Here is a 23,121-nt window from a genome sequence, read left to right as displayed (position 1 = left end):
CTGGTGCACGGTGCACTTTATTGGGAAAACGCAAAGTACGCATTACCCCCCGTGGCACCAGAACCCCGTCTAACGTCCCCAGTCAGCACACCAAGTAGTTACCCAACACAGGTGTGATAGCGCCCTATTTAGTTATCACGTGTGTGTGTATAGGGTTTTGGTGCGCTTTGATTACAATTTTTCTTTGAGCGTTTTATGTAGCAGGCATGCTCTGGCTCGCAACCCCAGGCCAGTGGTTTCAACGCAGTAACCGGACAGAGAGTTAATCGGATGGAAATTGTTTCTTTGGAGCACTTCTTTATATTATCATTCAGTGTTGAAAAAGATTCCTGAAGTTTTATTAGTTAGCACTAGCTGTGAACCATCAGTCTTCTTATCATTGCACCAATAGGTATGTTACTCTGCTTCCACTAGATCCACGAGAATCTCCAGGCTTTATATCCATTTCCATATTCGCCATTGTTCCTGTCCACAATTACGTCTTCTATAGTCTTATCAATCACTGTCTCCACTTGCACAAGAAATAATAAAGAAAAACCATAAAATTCATAAAAATCATAACAATAACAGTTCAGTTATTAATTACAAAATTGTTTCATAACTGACCATTTACAATTCAAATTTATTTGATTTGGATCCAACCGCATTCTTGTATTGTCAGAAAATCAATTTTTACCAATTCAATCATCTTTTGTTTTTTTTGAAACAAAGTAAATCAAATTTTGTAAGAGTATTATCTTGATTTGGAACAATAAATTAAGAAAAACCAAGTACCATTATTGTCTTTAATCAAACTAATTAAAGAATTTTAAGATCTTAAAATAATTGATTTATCAATATGAAATATTAAAAATATGTTAATAAAATACATTGATAAAAATATGGTTAAGTTTTATCAAAGATAATATGAATTTGATTACTGTCAATGCATAGAAACATTTACAATACAAGATTTTATTATTGAAATTCAATATAAATAATTACCTGCATTTTATTACTATTCAGATTATAATTCTTGATTAAATTGAATTAAAATCAATTCTAAAGCACCTAATAAGATAATTATCAAATGAAAAAAAAAAAATGAAAATAATGTTTATAGTCGAAAAAATTTATTGGCAATACAATGTGTTTTGGTTATTAGATTATGAATATAAATATGAATATAAATAAGCTACAAAACATTATGATTATTACAAAACATTAAACTAACTATTATTTTAAAGAAATTTATTCAAAATGCCAAAAAAGAGAGCTTCCAACGGTCGTAACAAAAAAGGTAGAGGTCATGTTAAACCTGTTAGATGCACAAATTGTTCTCGTTGTGTACCAAAAGATAAAGCCATCAAACGTGTTACTCAAAGAGGTATAGTTGAAAGTGTTGCCACCAGAGATTTAAGTGAAGCCTCTGTTTACGATGAATATGTTTTACCAAAAATATACAACAAATTACATTACTGTGTTTCTTGTGCAATTCATTCAAAGATTGTTAGAGTTAGATCAAGAGAAGGTAGAAAAGTTAGAACTCCTCCACAAAGACCAAGATTCAATAAAGATAATCGTATTAAACCAACTGATGCTGCTAAAAAGGCTAACTAATCATAAGTAATCATAAATAATCATAAATAATCTTAAAAAAACAAACAAGCAAGTAAGATAAGTTAAATATTTTCTAAATATGGGTTAATATTATATATTTATATTTATTGTTGTATAATTAATTGATAAGTCTTTATTACTATTACTATATTTCCTCTGGCTTCACTGTCGTTTTTTTATTTTATTTTATTTACTCTTTAGTCATACAGGCAATATAGTTTGTCCCGTTAACCTATCTATAAATGGTGCAATCTTTGGATGTGATAAAATATTTCCAATGATTGGCAAATTTCTTAAAAACGATATAATTACCGAAAAGAAATCTCCAAATAATTTTAAAATTCCATAACTCTCGATTAAAAATCCAATAAATGGGTGTTTTAATAGTATTGATCCAATTCCTAATATGAAACAAATTGTAGCATATAGTTTATTTGGTCTTAAAAAAAAATTAACAGTTTTTAATGGCCCAATGATTAATGGTAATCCAATTATAAATAGTATATTTCCGAATGATAGCAATGCTGAATCAAAAAATGATATAACTCCAAGGAAAAATACCACAACACCTAAAGCTGTAAATCCAACTCCAAACTCTTCAGGAATAATACATTAGAACCAAACCAAAAAGATAAAATAAAACAAAAAGGCACGACAAATGTTAGTATCTACTCATACAGATGCAATAACTGAAAAGCGTTGATATACACATACTCTGAGTCTCAGTCAACCACAACATCTCCTCAACAGTACAGTATCAAATGATTACTCCAACCTGTTGAACACTGCTGCAAATACCAAACAATGTTTGATCTGATGAACAGATCAACACGGCTGTTTTGGGCTCGGAGAACCACAAAAGTAGGTCTACTGTTCGAACCTCGCCTGGCTCATTTATAAATAAGCAATCCGTCGGTGTGGTTTTTGTATATGCAGTTGTCTGCGTACAAACGCCTTTTGTGTAAAGTTGAGAAAGCGAATGAGATAAGAGATATATCTTCCAGTATTGCCCAACAGATATTGAGAATAGAAGTGGTATGTTGGAATGTATTGCGATTGTTTTGTTGCAAAAGCAGCTGTATTGAATAACTTCGACTTGTTGAGTTTGCTGTAATTCCAGAAAGAAAAACAAGTTTTTAAATCCATAGGGTCAAAAGAGCAAAATTAGAATCTGCCTCTATCTTTTGTAATCTTTTTTGATCTGAGGTTTTAATACTTTTGTTTTCAAATTTATTCATCACTTCACTTGATGAGTCTAATTGTCTTAAATTGATTCATTTTCAATTTTTAGTGCTACCAAGAATTGCAATATTTTACTTTATGAGAACTGTAAAATGGAATGTAAATTTTTCAATGGGTTTTTCTTTCGTTGCCATTGGTCAATGATTATTAGTTCAGGTAAAAATCTTTTTTTTTCGATCAAAAAAAAGGGATTGACATTTAGTTGCAGCACTTTTCAAATTTTTGCGTTCTAAACCTTTGCTTGGAAAAAGGATAAACCATTTTAATCAAGAAAACTGAAAGAAGATAAAGAAATAATATTTATTAAAATCTGATTAGTGGAATGTAGAATTTTTCCTTTTGTTTTTTTTCTCATATTTAGGTGAAATGAATCAATTAATGGTTATTAGTAATCTAGAAAGACTTAAACAAAAAAAAAGAAGAAAAGCATAAAAAAAGATACCCTTTGGTTAACAAAATGTGTATGATAAAACCAAAAAAAAAAAAAAATTACAAAATCATGTGAAATTAATGTGAAAAGCATAAAGCAAATAGAAAACACAACAATAATAAAAAAACAATTTGAAAATTTTGACCAACAGAAGTGCTATTATTAGATTAATAAAAAAAAAAGTGAAGTTGTAATTTGTAAATCTATAATTTGATATTCAGTTCAAACAAAAACTTCTTTGAGTTAAAATTAAAAGAATTAAACAAACATTATGGAGAAAGTGATCAAGAAAGCAGTCAAAGAAATGGTGATAAAATAAGATGATGGAGTAAATACTTTAATTCCAGAATTTTCACTAATTTGAGTAAGAACGACAGTGGCTACGTTGTTTCTAGTTTTGTCAAATCTACCATATCTATGAGTTCCAGTTTCTTCAGAAGTAGAGGGATCAGCAGTTTTATCGAATCTTCCGTATCTATGAGTTCCAGTTTCTTCAGAAGTAGAGGGATCAGCAGTTTTATCGAATCTTCCGTATCTATGAGTTCCGGTTTCTTCAGAAGTAGAGGGATCAGCAGTTTTATCGAATCTTCCGTATCTATGAGTTCCAGTTTCTTCGGATTGAGAAGCATCTTGAGTATTATCAAATCTTCCGTATCTATGAGTTCCAGTTTCTTCGGATTGAGAAGCATCTTGGGTATTATCAAATCTACCATATCTGTAAGTACCAGTAGTAATAGTGGTGGTTGAGGTGGCACCATCATTGTTTAAAGTAGTTAAAACAGTGTATCTATTAGCGTCATAACCAGCAATTGAAGAAATAGAAGAATTTAAAGCCTCAGTAGAAGTAACCTCAAAAGTTGTCTTTGAGATGGAATTTGAAGTTAAAACAGTTTGAATTAAGGTGACAATTTCGACATCGTCATCCGCTGGAACTGGAGCAGCTAAAGCTAATGGGATTAAACAAAGTAATGAGACAAAAGAAAATTTCATTTTCAACGATTAATATTTGTATTCTTTAATAAGAGAATGGAATATTTTTTTTTCCAGTTGAAGGTAATGGAATATTATTGATGGGGGCTTTTGAATCTGAATATATTCTTTTCGTTCAAAAGACTGGAAAATGAGGATTCTAGAGTTTGCTTCGCTTTTTTTGGTGAGCTTTTTGATATATAACTATTAGCTATTAGCTACTAAAGAGCAAATTATAAAAGATAGTCTTCGAGTGAATAGAATGAAAATTTGAATAGAAGCAGCAACAAATATAAAGAGAGGAAAAAAACAGTCTTATTGATTATTTTGGCGGTATAATTTCTTTTTCGTAGATTTCTGGTTGGACTTTGCAATTCTCGCTCGAGTTAAAATACACCAGAAAAGACGCACAACAAACAACGCTGCAGCACTGAGTTCGTGGATCGCTGCGATAATTTTAAGTGTCCCAGAGAGAACTTTAGTGTTTGTACTAAGCAGCTTGCGTATATAACTCCTGAAATTATCGTCATCCGGAACGGATTATCTCCAGATGGTTTGCAAATAATATCGATGACTAAAATTCCGCTGATAGACGCACTGTTCTCTTCTCTGCAGTATCACGCATGGCATCGTCAAATAAAAACAGAAACCGTCGGCCGGATTCTTTTCCGTGTGTAAACCGCGAAAGAAGTCGAACATATTGCCGAATTGGGAAATATATTGCTTCTTTTCCGGATAGTTTGTGCAGCCACGTTTTGTTGCCGAATCCACGAGTTTATGCAGACATGCAGAAAATGTCTTTGTGTACAGCACGTGTGCTGCAGATACAGCATAAACCTTGAGTAAATCTGCAGAGACTGCATTAGCTCCATCGCTCTGACAAAAAAACAATATTATGTTTATATAATACACACATCACTGTGAAAGCGCAAATATAATTCAATCTAAAGTTTTGTGCGATAAAAACACAGGAAACAGGTATTTCAAATCATGAAGAGGCTGGAAAAAAAAATGAATATTTTTGCAAATCCTTTGAAATAAATCATTATCTCCACAAATACTTCCAAAAATTCACTTTTTGATTCTTCAGCTAGTAATTTTATAGTAAATAATTCAAAACAGAAATAATAAAAATAAAGCAGACAAAGGGATAAATAAAAATAACAAAATCAGGAAAAAACAAAAGAAAACAAAAACAAAATAATGAGAAAAAAGTACAACATAGAATAAACTAAACTATAAGAGAAACAAAGCAAAAGAGGATAAAGAAATAAATGTAGTTGAACGTAATTGAGCATTCTTTTTTTTAAAAAAAACAACAAAAAAGCATGCTATAAAACAAAATTTATTTGGAGTTGAACAATAATTTGTAACTGAATGGTTTATGAATCACCAATTTAGTTGAATGTTTTGTTTTGTTTATTTATGACAGGTGCCTCCATTAATTTTGACATTTGTTCGAATTTTTTCAAATTTTCGGCAAAACTGGAGGTAATTTTGAATTTTTTCTCGACTGAAACAGACATCACTGGAATTCCCGGCATATCAATTGATATCAGTGTGCTATTCCCACTTGATGGAGGTGTAGTAAGTTGAGATGAGTCTGAAGGTCTCCTTGTTGAAACATATGAATCCAGCGATCCAGTGGATTCGGCAAACAGGGAAATGCTATGATATTTAGATTGGGGTCTTGATTTTTGATTATCAGATTGAATATTTTCAATTTTATCCAGCTCAGAATCAATATGGGAATCAGGTTCAGAAATGAGATTGGAAACAAAATCGGGATTAGAAATGAGATTAGAGTTGTAGTTGGAATTAGTGATGGAGTTGGAATTGGAGTCAGAGTTGGCGTTAGAATTGGAATCGGAATTGGAATTGGAATTGGAATCAAAATAAAATTCATTGTTGGTTACTTCTTTGAGATTATTTTGATTGATATTTTGAGTATCAATATTGATATCAGGAGTAGTTTCATTTTGAATAATTTCTGTTTCAATTTTGGTAACGCCTTTGGTTATTTTATTTGGAGAGGAGTTGTGATTGTTAATTTGGTCAGAAGTAGGAATATTAGAATCAATGTTTGTAAAATTTGAGTCAATATTTAAATCTGAAACGGGGGTTGGAGTGATAGGCAAGGGCTTGTTGTTATCAAAGACCAATTTTTTACCCAAGATACTTTTTCTAGTATTAGCCAAACTTACCAGTCTTTGGACATGAGGTCTTGATAGTGAGTTTGAGTGAGATATGTTTGAAGAGAAGTTTGAGGAGGTTGGGGTTAAATCAGATTGTTGGGAGTAATTGTGAAAGTTTGAGATTGAATTTGCGTGTTCTAATCTTGGAGGACGTAGGGAGCTTAGGTTCATAACAGGAGGAGGAGGTAGAGACTGTGGAGTTGATAAGATTGGGTTTTTGTTTAAAGAAAGCAAGGAGTGGTTATCGTCGTCATTTAAATGATCATCGTTGTATTTGATGAAGCTTAGGTAATCTGTTTCAAATTGTGCATCATTATCGTCATGATTATCATGATTATCATGATTATCATTATTATCATGAATGTCGTCGTTATTAGGATCAGTAATTTTTGATTTTTTGTTGGTGATGTTTTTGTTTTTGATTTTGATTTTATTTTTGATCCTTGATATATTTATATTTTTTTCTTTATGAATATCTTTGATGTCTTTATTGAGAAATTGGTCATTGAATGTATCATTTTCATCGGAGAAATTTAGTAGATTGAATTTATCGTTATGGGGATCATTTAAATCGTTCAGATCGAAGTTTATGAAGGAGAATATTGAGTCCGGGTTTGAGCTTCTTTGTGTTTGTTTGGCAGATTCATGAATTGAGGGCAAACGATAGGAAATATGGTTATGGTTGTTGTTATTGTTATTGTTGTTATTAGTTAGAGATAACTTTTCATTGAAGTTTATGTTTATATTTGAGTAGGAGCTTTGGTTTGATAAGTGATTTGGTAAGTTGTGGATTGTGTTTTTAAGGTTGAAGAGGTAATTGTCCTTCAAGTCGATAATTTGGGAAGATAAGGATTGTATGATTTGGGATAGTTTGAATATTTCTTTATCTCTTTCGTTTAGTTTTGTTAGTAGGATGATGTTAGTTTGTTCGTAAAGGGATAGTAGTTGGAATTTGTCAAAGTCTGGGTTTAAGACGTCGTCATCGTTGTTGCTGTTGTTGTTGCTGTTGTTGTTGCTGTTGTTGTTGTTGTTGTTGCTGGGTGAGGAGGTGGATTTTGCGTAGATGTTTTGAAGGTTTGAGTCTAAAAGGGCTAGGTCGTTGATTAATATCGGGTTGTTGAAGATGGGAATTGTTTTGGGAGAGTTATTAATTGGGGAAGAAGATGAATTGGAGTCAAAGTTATTTGAGAGTAGTAATTCCTTGTTTAGTTTTTTTTGGAAATTTAATTGATCGTTCAAGTTGTCAATTGTATTTTGGTAGGATTGGAACAGGCTGAATTTTTTCAATAAGTTTTTGATTTCTTTTTCCTGTTTTTTTAGGAGATTGTCTTTGAAGTGGTTAGTCTTTTTAAGGGATTTTATTTCTTTTTTTAGAGAGGAGGAATCGTTTTTTTTGATAAATTTTGAGGAGTCATCTAGGATAAATTGATCGTTATCAGTGGTGTTATCATTGAAGAGAGTATTGTTATCTATGGCGTTTGTGTTTGTGTTTGTGTTTGTGTTTGTGTTTGTATTTGTGTTTGTGTTTGTATTAATTATGTTATCTAGTTTGTCGAGTTTGAATTTGTCTAGTTTGAATTTTGACAATTTTTTGTTTGACATAATTGTAGAGGAGTTTGTGAGTGAGGAGAATAAATTGGAGGAAGGGATATCGAGGGAGTTGTTGTGGGAGGTATTAGAAGGGAAGTTGGTGGAGTTGTTAATAGGATTGGGCAGATTGTTTTGGGGACTACTTTGATTATGGGTATTTGAATTTTGAGAAGAAGAGGAAGAAGAGGTGGAAGGAGAGGTGGAAGAGGTGGTGGTGGAAGAGACCTTGGAACTTGAAATATAATTAATACAAGTGTATTTTTTAATTGAACCCATTTGTGAGAAAAACAGGCGAATTATTAAAGTGGAATTTTCAAAAAAAAGAAAAGAGAAAAAAAGAAAAAGAAGCTTTCAAAAACAGTAGGAAAAGAGTGAAAAGAGTGAAAAGAGTGAAGGTTGTTGGCTGGAAAGATGTAGTTGGATATGGATATCAGTTGGATGTGGGAATGGAAAAGAAAGAATGAGAGAAATAGCAACGAATTAACAAAAAAAAAAGAGCAAGAATAAGAACAAGAACAGCAGATTGAAGAGATAGAAAAAGGATAAAAAGTGATAGATAGAAAATGGGAAAGCAAAACATTGGAAAAAAGTATCAATGAAATTACAGAGTTTAAATATAAAAGGAAATATAATTGAGAGTCAAAAACAGGCAGAGAAGATAAGTAAAAGAGGAAACGAGTGGAGTGAGATCTTGGAGCTTGGAGTCGTCTTCTAGCTCCTCAGCTCTTCATTCATTCTTCGTTCTTCACTTCCTCGCTTCTTTACTTCTCCAGCATCGCCAGTATCGCCAGTATCAGCTACAGCATCACAGCTCAACACCAATACAGTGTCAGAGATTGCTAGAGTTCTGTGATTAAAGATAAAAATGCAGTGGATGAAACTGGCAGGCTCAAATGGATTACAGGGAGAGGAGCACGAGCACACCTCTTTGGCACAGCAGCGCTCGCGAGCTGTTCTGCTGCTGCCCCTCTTTCTTCTCTTTCTTCTCTCTCTTCTGCTGCTGCTGCTGCTGCTGCTGCTTCTGACGCTTCTGCTTCTCTGCTGTTTCATTCTGCTGCAAACACACCTCACGTCGTAAACAGATTTCAGCTCGGCCTCCCACAGTTGCTGTGCCTCGCTGCAGGTTCAAATCTTTGTGCTGACATAAGTGCGCGTGATTGGAGACTGCAGACGCATGCGTCAGTGTGCAGGTTGTGGTCAGCTGTTAGGTAAGCAGTCTTAGTCAGCGCTTATGAAATGTCCCTGCTGCACCGGTGCGTGGGAATTATATCCTTCTGTTTATTTCCGCTTTGGGTGTTTGCTGATTATATTTAGATCAGTGAAGGTGAGTTTTCATTCACCAAGCTCCAACCACTGCATGTTCAGCTCTTGATCACAGCTCCTGCCACAATGAACGACTCTCTCTTGTTGTCCCTTATAATAGTGCTCATTTCCTTTGTCAGCTTGCTCCAGAAGTACCACTCTACTCTCACAGACTTGAAGCTAGAGAACCAGAAGAAGCAGCTCTTGCACCAATCCTTCCTTTCCTCCAAACAACACAACGACAACGATGCCAATCCAATCACCAATCACCACCATGAATCCAAAACAGAAAGCACAAAATTGCCCCCAAACTTCTTTAAAAACATATCGTCCTACCCTGATCTCCAGCATCTATTCCAAAACGAGTTCAAATTAGCCTTGAGCAGCTATATCAATACCCAAAAGGATCTCCAAAATGATATCCAAAACCAACTTTACAATAAACTCACTACTGATATCCACCAATTCAATTCAACACTATCTGCTAGTTTAAATGACCTAAAAGGCTTATTAAACGACTTGAACTCAGAAAATATTGTCCAAAATAATACAATCATTACCTCAATAAATAATCTTAATGAATCACTTAATGAATCACTTAATGAATCACTTAATGAATCACTTAATGAATCACTTAATGAATCACTTAATGAATCACTTAATGAATCACTTAATACCATTAATACCATTAATACCATTAATAACAACAACGAAACTAAAACAATTGAGTCTCTTCAATCAACGAATAATGATCAACTAATTTCTGAGTTAAACCAGAAAATCACTCTCCTATCCAACGAGAATAGTCAATTGAAATCAAACAACAACTCCCTAAAATACAACCTAAATCAAAACCTAATCCAAATTGAAAACTTGAAAAACAAATTCAACTTATTAAACTACAAATACAACGACCTAGCAAACAATTTATCTTCAATCCCAAACAATTCCTCTTCTGCTATCACTGACAACCCTTATTCCTCAATCGATAACAATATAAACCATAACATGGACTTGGACTTGGACTTGTCCTCTCCTTCAAATCTACCTTCTCCTTCAATCCAAATTCAAAATTATAAATCTTCCTCAATATCCTCCTCCGATACCCTCATCGATTCTCCCTATAACGATAACTACCTCACCAACACAACTCCCTCATCCAATAACAAAAACTTTCAAAATATTCAAAATATTCAAAATCAAAATAACTTCAACAATATTAACGATTTTAAAAATGCTCTCACAAAATCAAACGATTCAAACACTTACCTTCTAAATTTCAACTTTAATGATATCAAAATTATCATCCAAAATCTTAAACATCTATTATCAAACTCTCTTTGGAATAACTCACAATCTCAACCTCAATCAATAATAAACGTCTAATAAAAAGAAAACTACCAAAAAAATCAAAAATTTAAACTTTCAATTCAATTCTTTTTTTTTCGTTGTCTTTTTTTTTTCTTTTTTGTGTCTTTTCAATTTTCATTTTTATTCTCATTTTCATCCCTATTTTCATCTTCATTTTCTTGTGTTTTTATTTTTTCATTCTTTTATTATACATCTCTTTACGTTTTTTCTTTTCTTACTCTAGTTCGGCTTCAATAAAATGTTATTTTCAAATTTCCTATCAAACACAATTATAAAATTTGAATTCTTTATGTTTCACAATTTCTCAACTTCAAAACTTCACAACCTCACAACTTTAAAACTTCAAAACCTCACAACTTCACAGCTTGTTGTAATTTGCTTTTATTCAATTATTAAATTACCTCTAAATAAATGCTATAAATTTATGTTTCCATACTATACACTATCTGTCACAAGTTTCTCGTCTCTCAATAAATTTACCTATTACCTATATAAATTCTCAATTGATTTAATTTGTTTCTTTAAATTCAAATTTTCATTTTTATATTTCACAAATTTGCGTCTCATCGCCGACTTGAGCTCATTCATCTCCATTTCATGTTTTAATTCTAGTCTTTTTACTCGACTTTTACATGTTTGAACAATTGCATTCACTTCTTCCACCGTAGAATTATATAATTGTTGCAATTTTAAATGTTCCGATTTTAATTTATCATAATCTTTAATATTATCAATATTTTTAACATTTGTTAAATTATTGTTACTATTATTATTACTATTATTATTAATATAATTCGTATTATCATAATTATTGCTTGATTTAAGTAAGCTAGATTCACCTTCTAAACCCGATCTGGATTTTTCCAGTAATTTCCCATTTTTTTGTAAATACTCCTCAAATTCAGAATCAGACTCACTATCAAGTATTTTATTAAACAGATCATTTGAAAACCTTCTTACTCCACGCCTAGGCTTCCTTTTTGCTTTCCTATTTTTAGATTCTTTTTCATTTCTCTTATTGCTTTTCTTAAAATCTGATTTTTCATAATTATCAATATCGTCATCGTCAATATCAATAACATCTTCAATATCATCATTAATATCATCATCGACATTAATACTTACAGTCTTAGATTTTATCTCATTCTCAACATTATTTTTATTATTAATAATATGATTATTAATAATGTTATTTTGAAATACAGATTGTGATCGCTTTTTCACATAATGAAATTCTCTATTTATATTTGTATTAGTACTTATATTACTTTTTTCTCTATTTCTAAAATCCTCATTGTTTCTGTGGACATTTTGTTTATTTATATCATTATTGTTATAGTTATCGTCAATATCATACATTTTTTTCAGAATCTTACGAATTTCAGCTATTTTATCGTGAATGATAAAACTTTGCAGATTAATTTTATCATTAAATTTGTTCTTCGTATAAGAGACATTGTTTTTAACACTGTTAATAGAAGAATCAGCATTTACTTGAGAATTGATATATGAATTATTCAAATGTTCTAAATCACAATTATCATCATCTTTTTTTTTAATTTCACCGTTAATTTCACTTTTAGTTTTAGTTTTACTTTCATTTTCATTTTCATTTTCATTTTCATCTTCGTTATCAATTTTATTTTTTAATTTCTGGTTTGGATCCTGATTAAATTCATCTTTGACCAACGTATTTTCTTTATTGTTGGAAAAGGTTTTATCTCTTTTATCCTGTTTTTGATTAGTATTTTGAAAACTTTGTAAAAGAGATCTTGGATTAGAATTTGGAATTTTATCACTAATTTTAGCCATTATAACGCTAAATATTTCGTTTTGATCTTCATTAGGTTCAATATATTTAAGCGGTGAATTATCATTTATTAAAATTAAGTTTAATTTATTATTGTTGTTATTATCCGAAGGAAAATTGATATTCAGAGGTAAATTATTCTTTTTCTGATTATTATTTTGTTTTGAAATCCTTTTTATTCTTAAATTTCTCTTCGATACATCATTTATATTAGTAGAACTTCTCGATCTAACTCTCTTTCTAGTAATTTGATTTTTCAATCTAGAGTATATCTGATAATCTACTGGTAATTCTTTATACAGATATTGAGGGAGAATGTTATTATAATTAAAATTTCCAATTTTATATATATCGTAAATTAGATTTTCATAAATTCTGATAGATATCTTATTGTTATTGATACATTGGAAATTTGTGTGTTTTAGCTTTTTGTAGTTTGAGAAAATGGAAGAATGATCTAGCTGTCGAATTCTAGACATTTTGCATTGATATTTATCATTTTGATTGAACGTGTAGAAAATATTGAACTCGTCATCATTTAGATTTAAAATAGGGTGAACACCATTATAAATTGAGTGGATATTAGAATTTTGAGTAAAGTTATAAGGGAAATGTTTTATTAAATTTAGAGAAATATCGGGAGAATTGATAAGAATGTCCGAAAAGTGCTGAATTTCGGATAAATTAATCGAGTGTAAATTTGAGTAATCAATTATAGAAGCAACATTATTGTAATCGATGAAATTAAATAGATTTAGTTTATAATATAGCCAAGATAGAATGCCTAAAAAGGAGGATTCTCTTGTGGGAGATTGCATTAGTTGAGAAGCCTTTTGAGTATTTGATAATATGATTGGAGATTTCACCTTTATTCTTTGGTAAAGTGGATTTTTGTTTAAAAGGTTTTGGATGTGATCGATGATGGGGAAGTTGAAGTTGTTAACAAATAAAAGCAACATTGCAAGAGAGTATTTGTGGAAAGCATTCAAGAATAGATCTTGAGGCATATGTGATAAAGTGTAGATATTAAAGGATAAGTCAGAGGAGGAATTCTTCTGAATGAAAAATTTTCTATAGGAAGGATCGAAATGAACGTAAATGACATTGTACTCATTAACAAAATACAATTCATCTCTAAAAGTAGTACCACTTTTAATTAGATCTTTGTAGCCAATTGAAAACCTTTTTGTTTGATCGAAGTTTTCAGGGTCGTTGGAATAAGTGGTCAGAAACTCGTCAAATGGGAAGAAGAAAGAGAGAGTTTTTACGAGGTTTAGCAACGAATTGATCTTGAATAACTGGTTGCAGGATAGAATTGAGTATTTGTTGTATAGTAGTAGATTTAAAAGCAATAGAAATTTTGTCGGCAACGAGAACAAAGAAGCCTTTGAAGTGTCTTTGATGTTGAAGATCTTTATAGTCTGTAGGTCGAGAACATGGTCGATAATTGAGCTGTCGCCTGAATTGAAAGACAATGGGTTGTGAGTCTCATCATCGCTATTAGTATCAGAATCAGCACCATCAGCATTGGGACCCGAGAAGATCAATCGCAACGTGGAGTCGATGGAGGATAAGATGCCAAAATCAGAGCTTCTGATCAATCTCAAGAACTGGCAGGAAGTGAGGCCTGTGAAGTTAAAAACAAAGACAATGTCTGTTTCCACACTGACAACAATGACGTTCCAGGTCTGGTTCAACTTGAAGAGGAAGAGGGTGTCTTTGGAAGCAGAAGCAGCAGAAGAAGCAGAAGAAGCAACTTTGGTGTGTCGCAGAGGAATTGCAGCTGGAGTGGAGGAGAGAATGGTGAAGGAGTGGTAGTTGTTCCATATCTGGTGGGAGTGAGGGACCTTAAGCAAGAGAAGACTGAGGAAGTGCTGAAGGAAGTCGCCAGTCTGAAGCTGGGGCATTGGAAGAGGAAGCAGAGGAAGCAGAGAGATGGGCAGCAGAGACAGAGGAACGAGCGACGTTGAAGAGGCGATTGATGAAGGAAAGAGAAAAAAAGCAAGAAGAACAAAAGATTGAGCAGACTGGGAGTGTTTTGGCAGTTGGATGGTTGTGTTTCTTTGGAGTTGTTTCTTCACTTTCTCTTCAGTTGTTTTGATTCGAGGTGTTTTCAGTTTTTTTCTTCTTCCTCCATCTTGACCTCTTCTTCTTCTTCTTCTTCTTCTTCTTCTTCTTCTTCTTCTCCAGCATGAGCTCAGCACCAGCAAAAGCTCTGTCTACAGACAAGAAAGAGCTTGCTAGCAACTACCTCAAGGTCTACATCAACATCCTTCTCACCTACTTCCAGAAGGTCGACGACTTCAAAGGCCTCTTTATTCTCTCCAATAACTCTGCTATAGCTCCTCCTTTGTTCTCCAAGTTTGCCCCCATAAAGAAATCCACGAGAATTGCTGATTTGCTTTTTTTGTTCTTCATCAACAATGTCTGGAACATCTTACTCGTTTCCCCCAGGCAAAACTGCTTCTTTATCTTCAATTTCACCAACTTGAACTCGTTGGACTTTTATCTCATTCTAAGAAACAAATCTCTAAGCTATGCAAGAGACATCAAAGACATATTATCCAAGGTTTACACCTCAGATGCCTACAGAGCAATTGTCAATTTCAAACTCGTTAAATTCTACAACCTCAATCGCGATAACCATATCAACTACTTTAAACTCAACGAGTATTTCATGAAAACTCTATATCTTCTAGTCAAAGAAAAGGATGATTTATTAAATTTATTGAATCTAGAGCCTCTACTAGATATCCTTGATAATAAAATCAGCATGTCTGACTACTTCTTGATGCCTTCTCCATATAACAATTTAAATCACTTGAAAAATTATTTTTCATCACCACCAGCACCATCACCACCATCAGCACCAAACCCACCAGTACAAGAACAAGAACAAGAACAACCAAAACCAAAACCTTTGGATTTAGAAATTAATGATGGAAAAAATTCATTGGATCCTCAAATCGAACCTCCAACTTCAGCTACAAAAAGTAAACAAAAGAGTTATTTCAATTTGGAATTAATGAACAATATCTTTAAATATCATAAACATTTGCTTTACGATTTATCAAATGATCCTGTTCTAGTCAACAATAAAAACCCTTCTTATCTTCTTTTACTCCAAAACCACAAGATCCATTTTTTCCTACTCGACCCAAATAATCAAAGATTAAATCTTTTACCAAGATCGTTAAAATATAGACTAGACCTATCTGGCTACTTGAATCAACTGGACCGATTTCAAAAATTCAATACTCAAAAAAAGCAATCTGTAGACATCTTAAGAGTTATGTGTCTTAACTCCTTTATAAGAAATCTAGATAGGCCTTTAATATCAAATCTAGAGAAAAATTTATCCTTCAAACTACAGAAATTCAACTTCATCTTAAACTCTTCAAATGATTCTCAATCAGAAGGAAACTCAATTTTAGACAAAATTTTGAATAACATTTACAATCAAAATATCGACATTGATATCACTTCCTTTATTGTCAACATTCAAATCTTGACTCAAAAAATGAAAAGTTTGGGCTATAAATTCGACATCTATAAAGTAAATTTCAATACTTTTACTCAATTTTTCAATGCGATTGAAGAAAACATCCAAAAAATTTTGCCATCCAATAACTCGAAGACATCAAACAATTTATTAGTTCATTTGAATGGCATTATGCCCCTACTTAATTTAAATATAGATCTTTATAAAAGAACTTTCATCGTAAATAAACATGGAACTATCCAACTTATTATTGATGAAAATAATCCTCACAATTTGAAAACTATTTCGAATGAAAATATTCGAAGTAACCTTAAAAACTCTATGACAATTAAACCAAATGCTCAAAAAAGTGTCATATTATCTCATTCTGATAGTCCAAGCTCAGATACCTATCAATCTCTAATAAATTCAAATGATCTAGTCAATAAAAGCTTCAGTTTAGTAGTACCGAAAAAAAGAAAAAGTCTTGAAAAAATTAATATTAAAGAGAAAATGTTAAAACCTTCACAACCAACAACACAACCAACAACACAAACTTCAAATCATTCAATTAATCAATTAAATACTATTACTACTAGTAATAATATTACAAATAACAACATCGTTAATAACAATATTTCTAATAATATCACAAATAGTAATAACAACAACAACAACAACAACAACAATAATAATAATAATAATAATAATAATAATGATAATGGTACAAAAAACACAGACGATAACTCTTTTGTTAATAGTAATAATACTAATACTGCTACTGCTGCTGCTACTACTGTTAACAGTAATACTTTTTCTGTTAGTGATAATGTAAATAGAATACTTAATGTTAATATTTCAAAACTCTATCTTTGTGGGAAAGCATTTACCGTAATGGAATTTTTCATGTACTATAAAGTTTTTTTCAGTTTTATATTTTCTTTAAGTAAAAGAATTTTGGCTATTCAAAGTGTTTTAGAAAAGTTTTCTCAGCTTGATTTTTTAAATAAAGCTAACATTCAAAATGTATTGGAAATTAAAAGGCTGATTATAGTAAAAATTTTGAATGCTTTTTTGGACAGTTACCACTCTTTTGAACAAGTATCTATAAGATTAAAAAATGGAACGTTTGTTTGTTTTACGGAAATAGAGAAACAATCTATTGAACTATACGTTTTAAATAAAATAGATTGTCCCAATAATTTTTTTGAAATAAAGTTAAATAATCCAAATAATGTTGCTTTTGATTTAAAAGATATATCGAATGAACTGCCAATTTTATTTTCGATATACAAAGAATGGAACTTGTCGAATATTGAAGAATTTTCTCAAAATAAAGTTCCTAGTTCACCTCAAAATCAGAATCAGAATCAAAACCAAAATCAAGTTTTAATAGAACAAAATAAATTACAAAATTCAGCTAAAGTTTTAACAATAAGTATTCTGAATTCAAAAGGAGCATTTAATATTTCTATTCGAAAAAGTTCATTAATTGATAAGGATTTTTCATTTAATGGGACTCTTTTACAACAATTTATCAATTATATTAAAAAGATATTGGAAAATTCATATCCAGAGGAAAAATTTCAAAATGGTACAGAGTATATTTATAAAGATATAATTACGCAGCAAGTGGTTTTTTATAATTACAATTATAAAGAGAAAATGCTTGATATTATCAGAGTTAAACTGTATTCTGATATAATTCATGAACAAAATCAGGCCAGTAATGCTCATTTTACTACTGCTAGCACTACTACCATCACTACTACTACTACTAATACTAATACTACTACTACTACTACTACTACTACTAATAATAATAATAATAATAATAATAATAATAATAATAATAATAATAATAATAATAATAATAATAATAATAATAATAATAATAATAATAATAATANTAATAATAATAATAATAATAATAATAATAATAATAATAATAATAATAATAATAATAATAATAATAATAATAATAATAATAATAATAATAATAATATCAATAATGGCACGAATAGCAACACTATTACAAATAACAACAGTACTAATAACAATAGTATTAATAATATGAACAATAATAACAATAGTATTGTTATGAATACTATAAATAATAAATATAACATGAATAATAATAATATGAATAATATGAATAATAGTAATGATGATGAAAGAGTTGTTAAAGTTTATTTGGATGTATTAAATCGATTGAAACAATATGTAAATGAAATTGAGAATAGAATTAAAGAGAAAAAAATGGAATGTTCAAATTTACAGCAAAGAATGGAAATAATTAAGAGTGAGGAAAAATTGATAAGGAAAAATTTTGTTGAAGATTTCGAGTTTAAGAAAAGTGAAGTTGATAAGAAAATGGGAATGATTAATAATAAGTTTGAAATCAATAGATTGAGATTACGAATTCAGAAGGATAAATTAAAACATGAGATTGATCTAATTGATATGCGAATAAGGCAAAAGGAAAGAAAACAACAGGAAAAGCAGATAGAGATGGAGATGAAAAGAAATACGAGGGGAGGGGAATTGATATAGATGAAATCAGATATTTATTTTAAATATATAATTAGGCTATCTAGTTGTGTATTGATAATAAACTATTTCTTTTGGCCTTGAGCAGCAACAGCAGCAGCACCGGCAGCAGCAGCTTCAGGATCTAAATAGTAAGCATCCTTTATTGGTTTCAAATCATCATCTAATTCGAACACTAGAGGAATACCAGTTGGAATATTAATTTCTGAGATTTCTTCAGCCGAAACGCCAGTTAAATGTTTGTATAAACCTCTTAAGGAATTACCATGAGCGACGATTAAGACGGTTTTATTATTTAATAATTGGCTTGAGATTTCATCTTGCCAGTAAGGTAATAATCTGTCGATGACCAATTTCAAGGATTCGGTTTTTGGTAACACATTTGGATCAATGTTATTGTATCTTTCGTCACCGAATTGAGAGAATTGATTATCATCAGCAATTGGTGGAGGAGGAGTGTCGTAGCTTCTTCTGTAGGTTTTGAATAGCTCAGGACCAAATTGGTTTAAAGCTTCAGATTTATCTTTGCCTTGCAAATCACCGTAATGACGTTCGTTCAATCTCCAGGATCTCTTTACATCCAAGAATAACCTGTCAGCGGATTCTAGAGCGATGTTGGCAGTTTGAATTGCTCTAGATAATCTTGAGGTGTAAAGGATATCAGGTTTCAAGCCAGATTCCTTTAATAGAATTCCAGCATTTTTTGCTTCTTCAATACCCTTTGGAGATAATTTGACATCAACCCAGCCAGTGAATAAGTTCTTTTCGTTCCATTCACTTTGGCCATGACGAACAAGGATTAAAGTTTTAACCATTTTGATAAGAGTAAATTAAGACGAAGGTGAAGATGTGAAGATGTGAAGGTGTAGAGAAAAGAAGAAAAAGGAAAAAAGAGCATTTAATTGACTTTATATAGAAAGAAAAAGACAAGCAACAATGTCATCAGATGGTTTTCGCTCAATGGCATAATGGACTTGATAGAGCGTAGAAGTGAGAAGATTAAGGCAGGAGAGGAATTGAAGATGTTAGAGAATAAAAAAGGCAGCTAAAGGGCAGAGGCCGGGATTGCGGGACTCTTGTGTCAAAACACGAGACCAGTGTTGAGGGAACTGTTGGTGCGTGCTGTGATTGGCTGGACAGGGGGGTGGGTGCCGTTGGAGGATGTGTGATTTGTGCGTGGGCTGGGATGTGGAGCAGGGGTTGGCTGGGAGGAAGCAGGAGTAGGAGCTGGAAAGGGATGAGGCAGGAAAAGAGAAGAGAAGGAGAACAAAGAGAACAAAAGAGAGAAGGAACAAAAGAAAATAAGAGGGAGGAAAGAATGTGTCCAGGATGGTGGGACACGTAGTGCAGTGAAAATTGGTGTGCAGTTTGCGTGGGTGCGCGTGTGCACGCAGGAAGACCCATGCCAATGGTTTTTATTTTCATGTGGTGTTTTTAGATTTGGTGGAGTGGAAGTTTAGTATGGAATCGAAAGTGGGATAATATGGGTCGATTGAAATGGGCCAATGAGAGAACGGTATTTTTGTGGGAGCAAATAGTTTTTCATTCTTTTTGAGGAAAATTATTAATATTATTAAATATTATTAAATATTATTAAATTTTGTTGAATGTTAATGAATGTTAATGAATATTAGAGAGCAGTGGTTTGTAATATCGAGCAATAAAGGATACAATTCAGAAAAGATTGAATATAAATATGTCGTTATATCATTCAGTATATATTCAGTATATATTCAGTATATATTGATGTATTTTAATTTTTCTTTTAGGGTACTTTAGTTCTATAATGATGCTTATTTATCAAGTGACATAGTAGCAGAGAGAGATATCATATCAAAGAATACAGTCTATTGGCTACTACAGTTTACATCAATCGATCCGGTTCGTTTTCAAATGGTTTATTTAATAGATTGGATTAACAGTATTGAAACAAATGATATTAAATGGGATTAAATGGTCCAATAATGATGATAATAGGATAAAATGGAAAAGTAAATCGGGAGATAATGAGGATAAATGAGGATAAATGAAGACTAATATCAATAAACTATTAATATAATAACAACAATATTATGTTATAACAATATACTATTGGTGTAATAATAATTATCAAATTGTTATTGAATTGTTGTTGAAATATTATTGAAATATTGAAATATTATTAAATTATTCTTTAGTTATTCTTTAGTTATTAAATCATTCTCTAATTACTGAATCATTCTCTAATTATCAAATCATTCTTTAATTATTATCAATACAGAATATTTAATGAAGAAATTTCATTTGATTATTAAATAACCCATAGACCAGTATAAAACACTTTTAGAAAAAGATTAAATTCCATGATCGGGAGTTTGTGAAAAGAATGAGATTGATTGAATGGAGAAGTAAAAAATTAAGAACCAAGAATATTATTAATATTAATAATATTCATGATAACATTAATAATAACATTAATGATAACATTAATGATAATAATAATAATAATAATAATAATAATAATAATAAGAGTGAGAATAAAAATAGTAATATGGAATATAATATTAAATTTGATAATAATAATAAATATTATTTAAGGAAAGTGTAGAGAATGGTTACAAGACGTAATTGAATAAGGGAGATAAATCAATAGAAGTGGATGAAAAGGAACAGAGATGGATTGTGGTAAAGATAATAGCAAAAATATAAACAAAGAAAAGTAGGTCAATTATTATTACTGATATTATTGTTGATATTGTGATTAGATCGTAACACCAGTTGCTGATTTGATTTGTTGGATTGATGAGTATAATGTGAATAATGTACTAATGTTTGATTAATATAAAGAAATGGGATCAGTTTAAAACAAAATCAGAATCACGACAACAAACCAAAATGAGGAAAAACAAATCAAAGGATTACAGTTGGATAATCGGGAAATTAAGATTAGGGTTTAGAATAAGAGCAGAAATAAGATTCGGATTTCAACAGCTAAATTTGAAGAAGTGAAATTAAATGGGTATAAAGAAAAGCAAAAAATTAAATTCTGAAACTAAAAAACTTTAACTGCAGAAAAAGAAAAGACCAATTTAAAGTTGATCAAAACCTGGACATAATCAAATCACGAAAAGTGATTCAACAAGCGAGCGAGAAAAGCGGTTGTTTGTGATGGCTGCAACCAGATTCCTGCTCACATTTCTGATCACACACGCTGTAGGTCGTAAAGATAATAATAGAAACGGTGCTTCCGACAAGAACAATGCTCACACAAATGGGCCCTTTTTCTTGTCCTATTCTCTCTAATGAGCTTTCTTCCTGATTAGCTCACAATTCCGTTCAGCATCCGCTTTCGTGCGCTGCGTCTCTGCATTAGGGTTCAGTTACACGCGTCCACACGCGTGTATTTGCTGGTGATCTGAAACAGAGTCATTGCTTTGCGCCGGCTGTTTCAGGAAACAAAAAGTGGACCGGAACAACGACATCACCGCGTGCGCCATCCTCTGATCCTCAATCCGTTCTGGTGGGTTCCTCGTGCATATCCCGTGGCTCCCTTTCTGTGCGGGCTACAGCACCACTTTTCTAGCTACCGCTGCTGCTGGCCACATTGTGCCCCTGTGCAACTGCAATCTAGTATCCGCTGCACTGGTTGTTCCCAAACTGCAAAACCGCAGCAGGCTTGAACGTGCAGCATCCGCAGCGCTGGCAACAAGCCACCTGGCCTTTGGAAAAGCACCGACATGATCGGTCGTCACAACGAGCAATCCTTGGACGCTTGTGCCTCTCCTGCTCGTGACTCTCAGCAGCACAGCGTCTCTCAGAATCTCACCAAAGTCGCAAACGCTCCAAACTTCTATCCATTCTAAACCGTCCAGTGGCCCAGAACCACAAGAAAAAACGCGGAGGGAAGAGTGCTGCAGCTGCACGATTGCATACAAGATTTACAGCTCGAGCTCAAACCCAGAGCTTCCGACTCCGAAGGCTCTGTCCACAGAGAGCCAATCAGCACACGCAAGGGCCTCAGCGGATAGCGCAGCCCCACAGCTTCAGCACGCGCACTACAGAACCAGTCCGCTCTGTGGCCTGTCCGTACTAGCAACGCGGACTGTGCCAAAGAGCGGGCGCCGCACGAGTCGCTGCTGCACGCCGAGTACTGCTGGCACACGCGCTGCAGCTGTGCGTGTGCGCTGGAATGGGAATACGTCTGAAGCCTGCGGGCTGCGGCGGCTGTGCTTAATGGCTCTTTTGCCGATTTGGTTTTTTTCGAAAGCAAAACAAAGCAAAACAGATATAAAGAAATGAAATCTCGTAGTTGCGATTATTCAATTATCAGATATCCTCTTAGTGCTCCTTCTTCACTTACCTCTCCAGCTCACTTTACGCTTTTATCTCTCTACTGCTTCGGTAATTCTCACTTCTACTGGATTCTTTGTCCTCCTTCATCTCTTTGTTTGCTACCTCCTACTCGTTGATCTCTCTAACACCATACCTGTTCCTCTTCAAGTATCCATTTTTCACTATAAATTATCTCCTACCCCAATCGTATTACATGAATTATTCATCCCCATTTCTCTTATAATCTTGTACAACCTCGTATCTCTTTCTT

At 32.3% G+C, this 23,121-nt stretch overlaps 12 protein-coding genes across 12 annotated transcripts; 5 read left to right on the top strand and 7 right to left on the bottom strand.

The window, feature by feature from the left end:
* Positions 1-1,239: 1,239 nt before the first annotated feature.
* ASCRUDRAFT_36726 (40S ribosomal protein eS26) lies at positions 1,240-1,599 on the top strand (the record flags this gene model as incomplete). Its single annotated transcript, XM_020190707.1, has 1 exon — positions 1,240-1,599. The coding sequence occupies one exon, from the start codon at positions 1,240-1,242 to the stop codon at positions 1,597-1,599; it is 360 nt and encodes a 119-aa protein (XP_020046104.1).
* A 201-nt stretch (positions 1,600-1,800) lies between these two features.
* Positions 1,801-2,338, bottom strand: GOT1 (Got1p; the record flags this gene model as incomplete). The annotated part of the gene is made up of 2 exons (XM_020190719.1): positions 1,801-2,195; positions 2,314-2,338. 2 exons carry the CDS (start codon positions 2,336-2,338, stop codon positions 1,801-1,803), a joined length of 420 nt encoding a protein of 139 aa, XP_020046103.1.
* On the bottom strand, positions 2,144-3,209 carry ASCRUDRAFT_76757 (uncharacterized protein). The gene is made up of 2 exons (XM_020193601.1): positions 2,314-3,209; positions 2,144-2,195 (listed from the first exon to the last, which is right to left on the bottom strand). The coding sequence occupies exon 1, from the start codon at positions 2,743-2,745 to the stop codon at positions 2,494-2,496; it is 252 nt and encodes an 83-aa protein (XP_020046102.1). The 5' UTR covers positions 2,746-3,209; the 3' UTR covers positions 2,144-2,195; positions 2,314-2,493.
* A 437-nt stretch (positions 3,210-3,646) lies between these two features.
* On the bottom strand, positions 3,647-4,057 carry ASCRUDRAFT_21461 (uncharacterized protein; the record flags this gene model as incomplete). Its single annotated transcript, XM_020189691.1, has 1 exon — positions 3,647-4,057. A coding segment is annotated over one exon (411 nt), but the record flags the coding sequence as incomplete, so codon positions are not given.
* Positions 4,058-5,374: 1,317 nt separating this feature from the next.
* Positions 5,375-8,518, bottom strand: ASCRUDRAFT_106971 (uncharacterized protein). The gene has a single exon (XM_020188665.1). The coding sequence runs from the start codon at positions 8,299-8,301 to the stop codon at positions 5,638-5,640; it is 2,664 nt and encodes an 887-aa protein (XP_020046100.1). The 5' UTR covers positions 8,302-8,518; the 3' UTR covers positions 5,375-5,637.
* Positions 8,519-9,414: 896 nt separating this feature from the next.
* ASCRUDRAFT_9019 (uncharacterized protein) lies at positions 9,415-10,713 on the top strand (the record flags this gene model as incomplete). Its single annotated transcript, XM_020195046.1, has 1 exon — positions 9,415-10,713. The coding sequence occupies one exon, from the start codon at positions 9,415-9,417 to the stop codon at positions 10,711-10,713; it is 1,299 nt and encodes a 432-aa protein (XP_020046099.1).
* Positions 10,714-10,947: 234 nt separating this feature from the next.
* On the bottom strand, positions 10,948-13,793 carry ASCRUDRAFT_106978 (uncharacterized protein). Its single transcript, XM_020188666.1, has one exon. The coding sequence runs from the start codon at positions 13,513-13,515 to the stop codon at positions 11,182-11,184; it is 2,334 nt and encodes a 777-aa protein (XP_020046098.1). The 5' UTR covers positions 13,516-13,793; the 3' UTR covers positions 10,948-11,181.
* A 1,252-nt stretch (positions 13,794-15,045) lies between these two features.
* On the top strand, positions 15,046-16,413 carry ASCRUDRAFT_71297 (uncharacterized protein; the record flags this gene model as incomplete). Its single annotated transcript, XM_020191917.1, has 3 exons — positions 15,046-15,178; positions 15,208-16,359; positions 16,385-16,413. 3 exons carry the CDS (start codon positions 15,046-15,048, stop codon positions 16,411-16,413), a joined length of 1,314 nt encoding a protein of 437 aa, XP_020046097.1.
* A 1,497-nt stretch (positions 16,414-17,910) lies between these two features.
* Positions 17,911-18,758, top strand: ASCRUDRAFT_106960 (uncharacterized protein). The gene has a single exon (XM_020188664.1). The coding sequence runs from the start codon at positions 18,063-18,065 to the stop codon at positions 18,540-18,542; it is 480 nt and encodes a 159-aa protein (XP_020046096.1). The 5' UTR covers positions 17,911-18,062; the 3' UTR covers positions 18,543-18,758.
* Positions 18,467-19,496, bottom strand: ASCRUDRAFT_76753 (2,3-bisphosphoglycerate-dependent phosphoglycerate mutase). Its single transcript, XM_020193600.1, has one exon. It carries the CDS (start codon positions 19,352-19,354, stop codon positions 18,605-18,607), a length of 750 nt encoding a protein of 249 aa, XP_020046095.1. The 5' UTR covers positions 19,355-19,496; the 3' UTR covers positions 18,467-18,604.
* Positions 19,447-20,130, bottom strand: ASCRUDRAFT_106956 (uncharacterized protein). Its single transcript, XM_020188663.1, has one exon. It carries the CDS (start codon positions 19,962-19,964, stop codon positions 19,539-19,541), a length of 426 nt encoding a protein of 141 aa, XP_020046094.1. The 5' UTR covers positions 19,965-20,130; the 3' UTR covers positions 19,447-19,538.
* Positions 20,131-20,904: 774 nt separating this feature from the next.
* Positions 20,905-23,094, top strand: ASCRUDRAFT_9015 (uncharacterized protein; the record flags this gene model as incomplete). The annotated part of the gene is made up of 2 exons (XM_020195045.1): positions 20,905-21,120; positions 23,020-23,094. 2 exons carry the CDS (start codon positions 20,905-20,907, stop codon positions 23,092-23,094), a joined length of 291 nt encoding a protein of 96 aa, XP_020046093.1.
* Between the last annotated feature and the right edge of the window lie 27 nt (positions 23,095-23,121).

The sequence above is a fragment of the Ascoidea rubescens genome, assembly GCF_001661345.1.
Source record: "Ascoidea rubescens DSM 1968 unplaced genomic scaffold ASCRUscaffold_10, whole genome shotgun sequence".
Lineage (NCBI taxonomy): Eukaryota > Fungi > Ascomycota > Saccharomycetes > Ascoideales > Ascoideaceae > Ascoidea > Ascoidea rubescens.
Note: the sequence above shows the minus strand (reverse complement) of the source record. Positions and strands in the feature narration are given on the sequence as shown.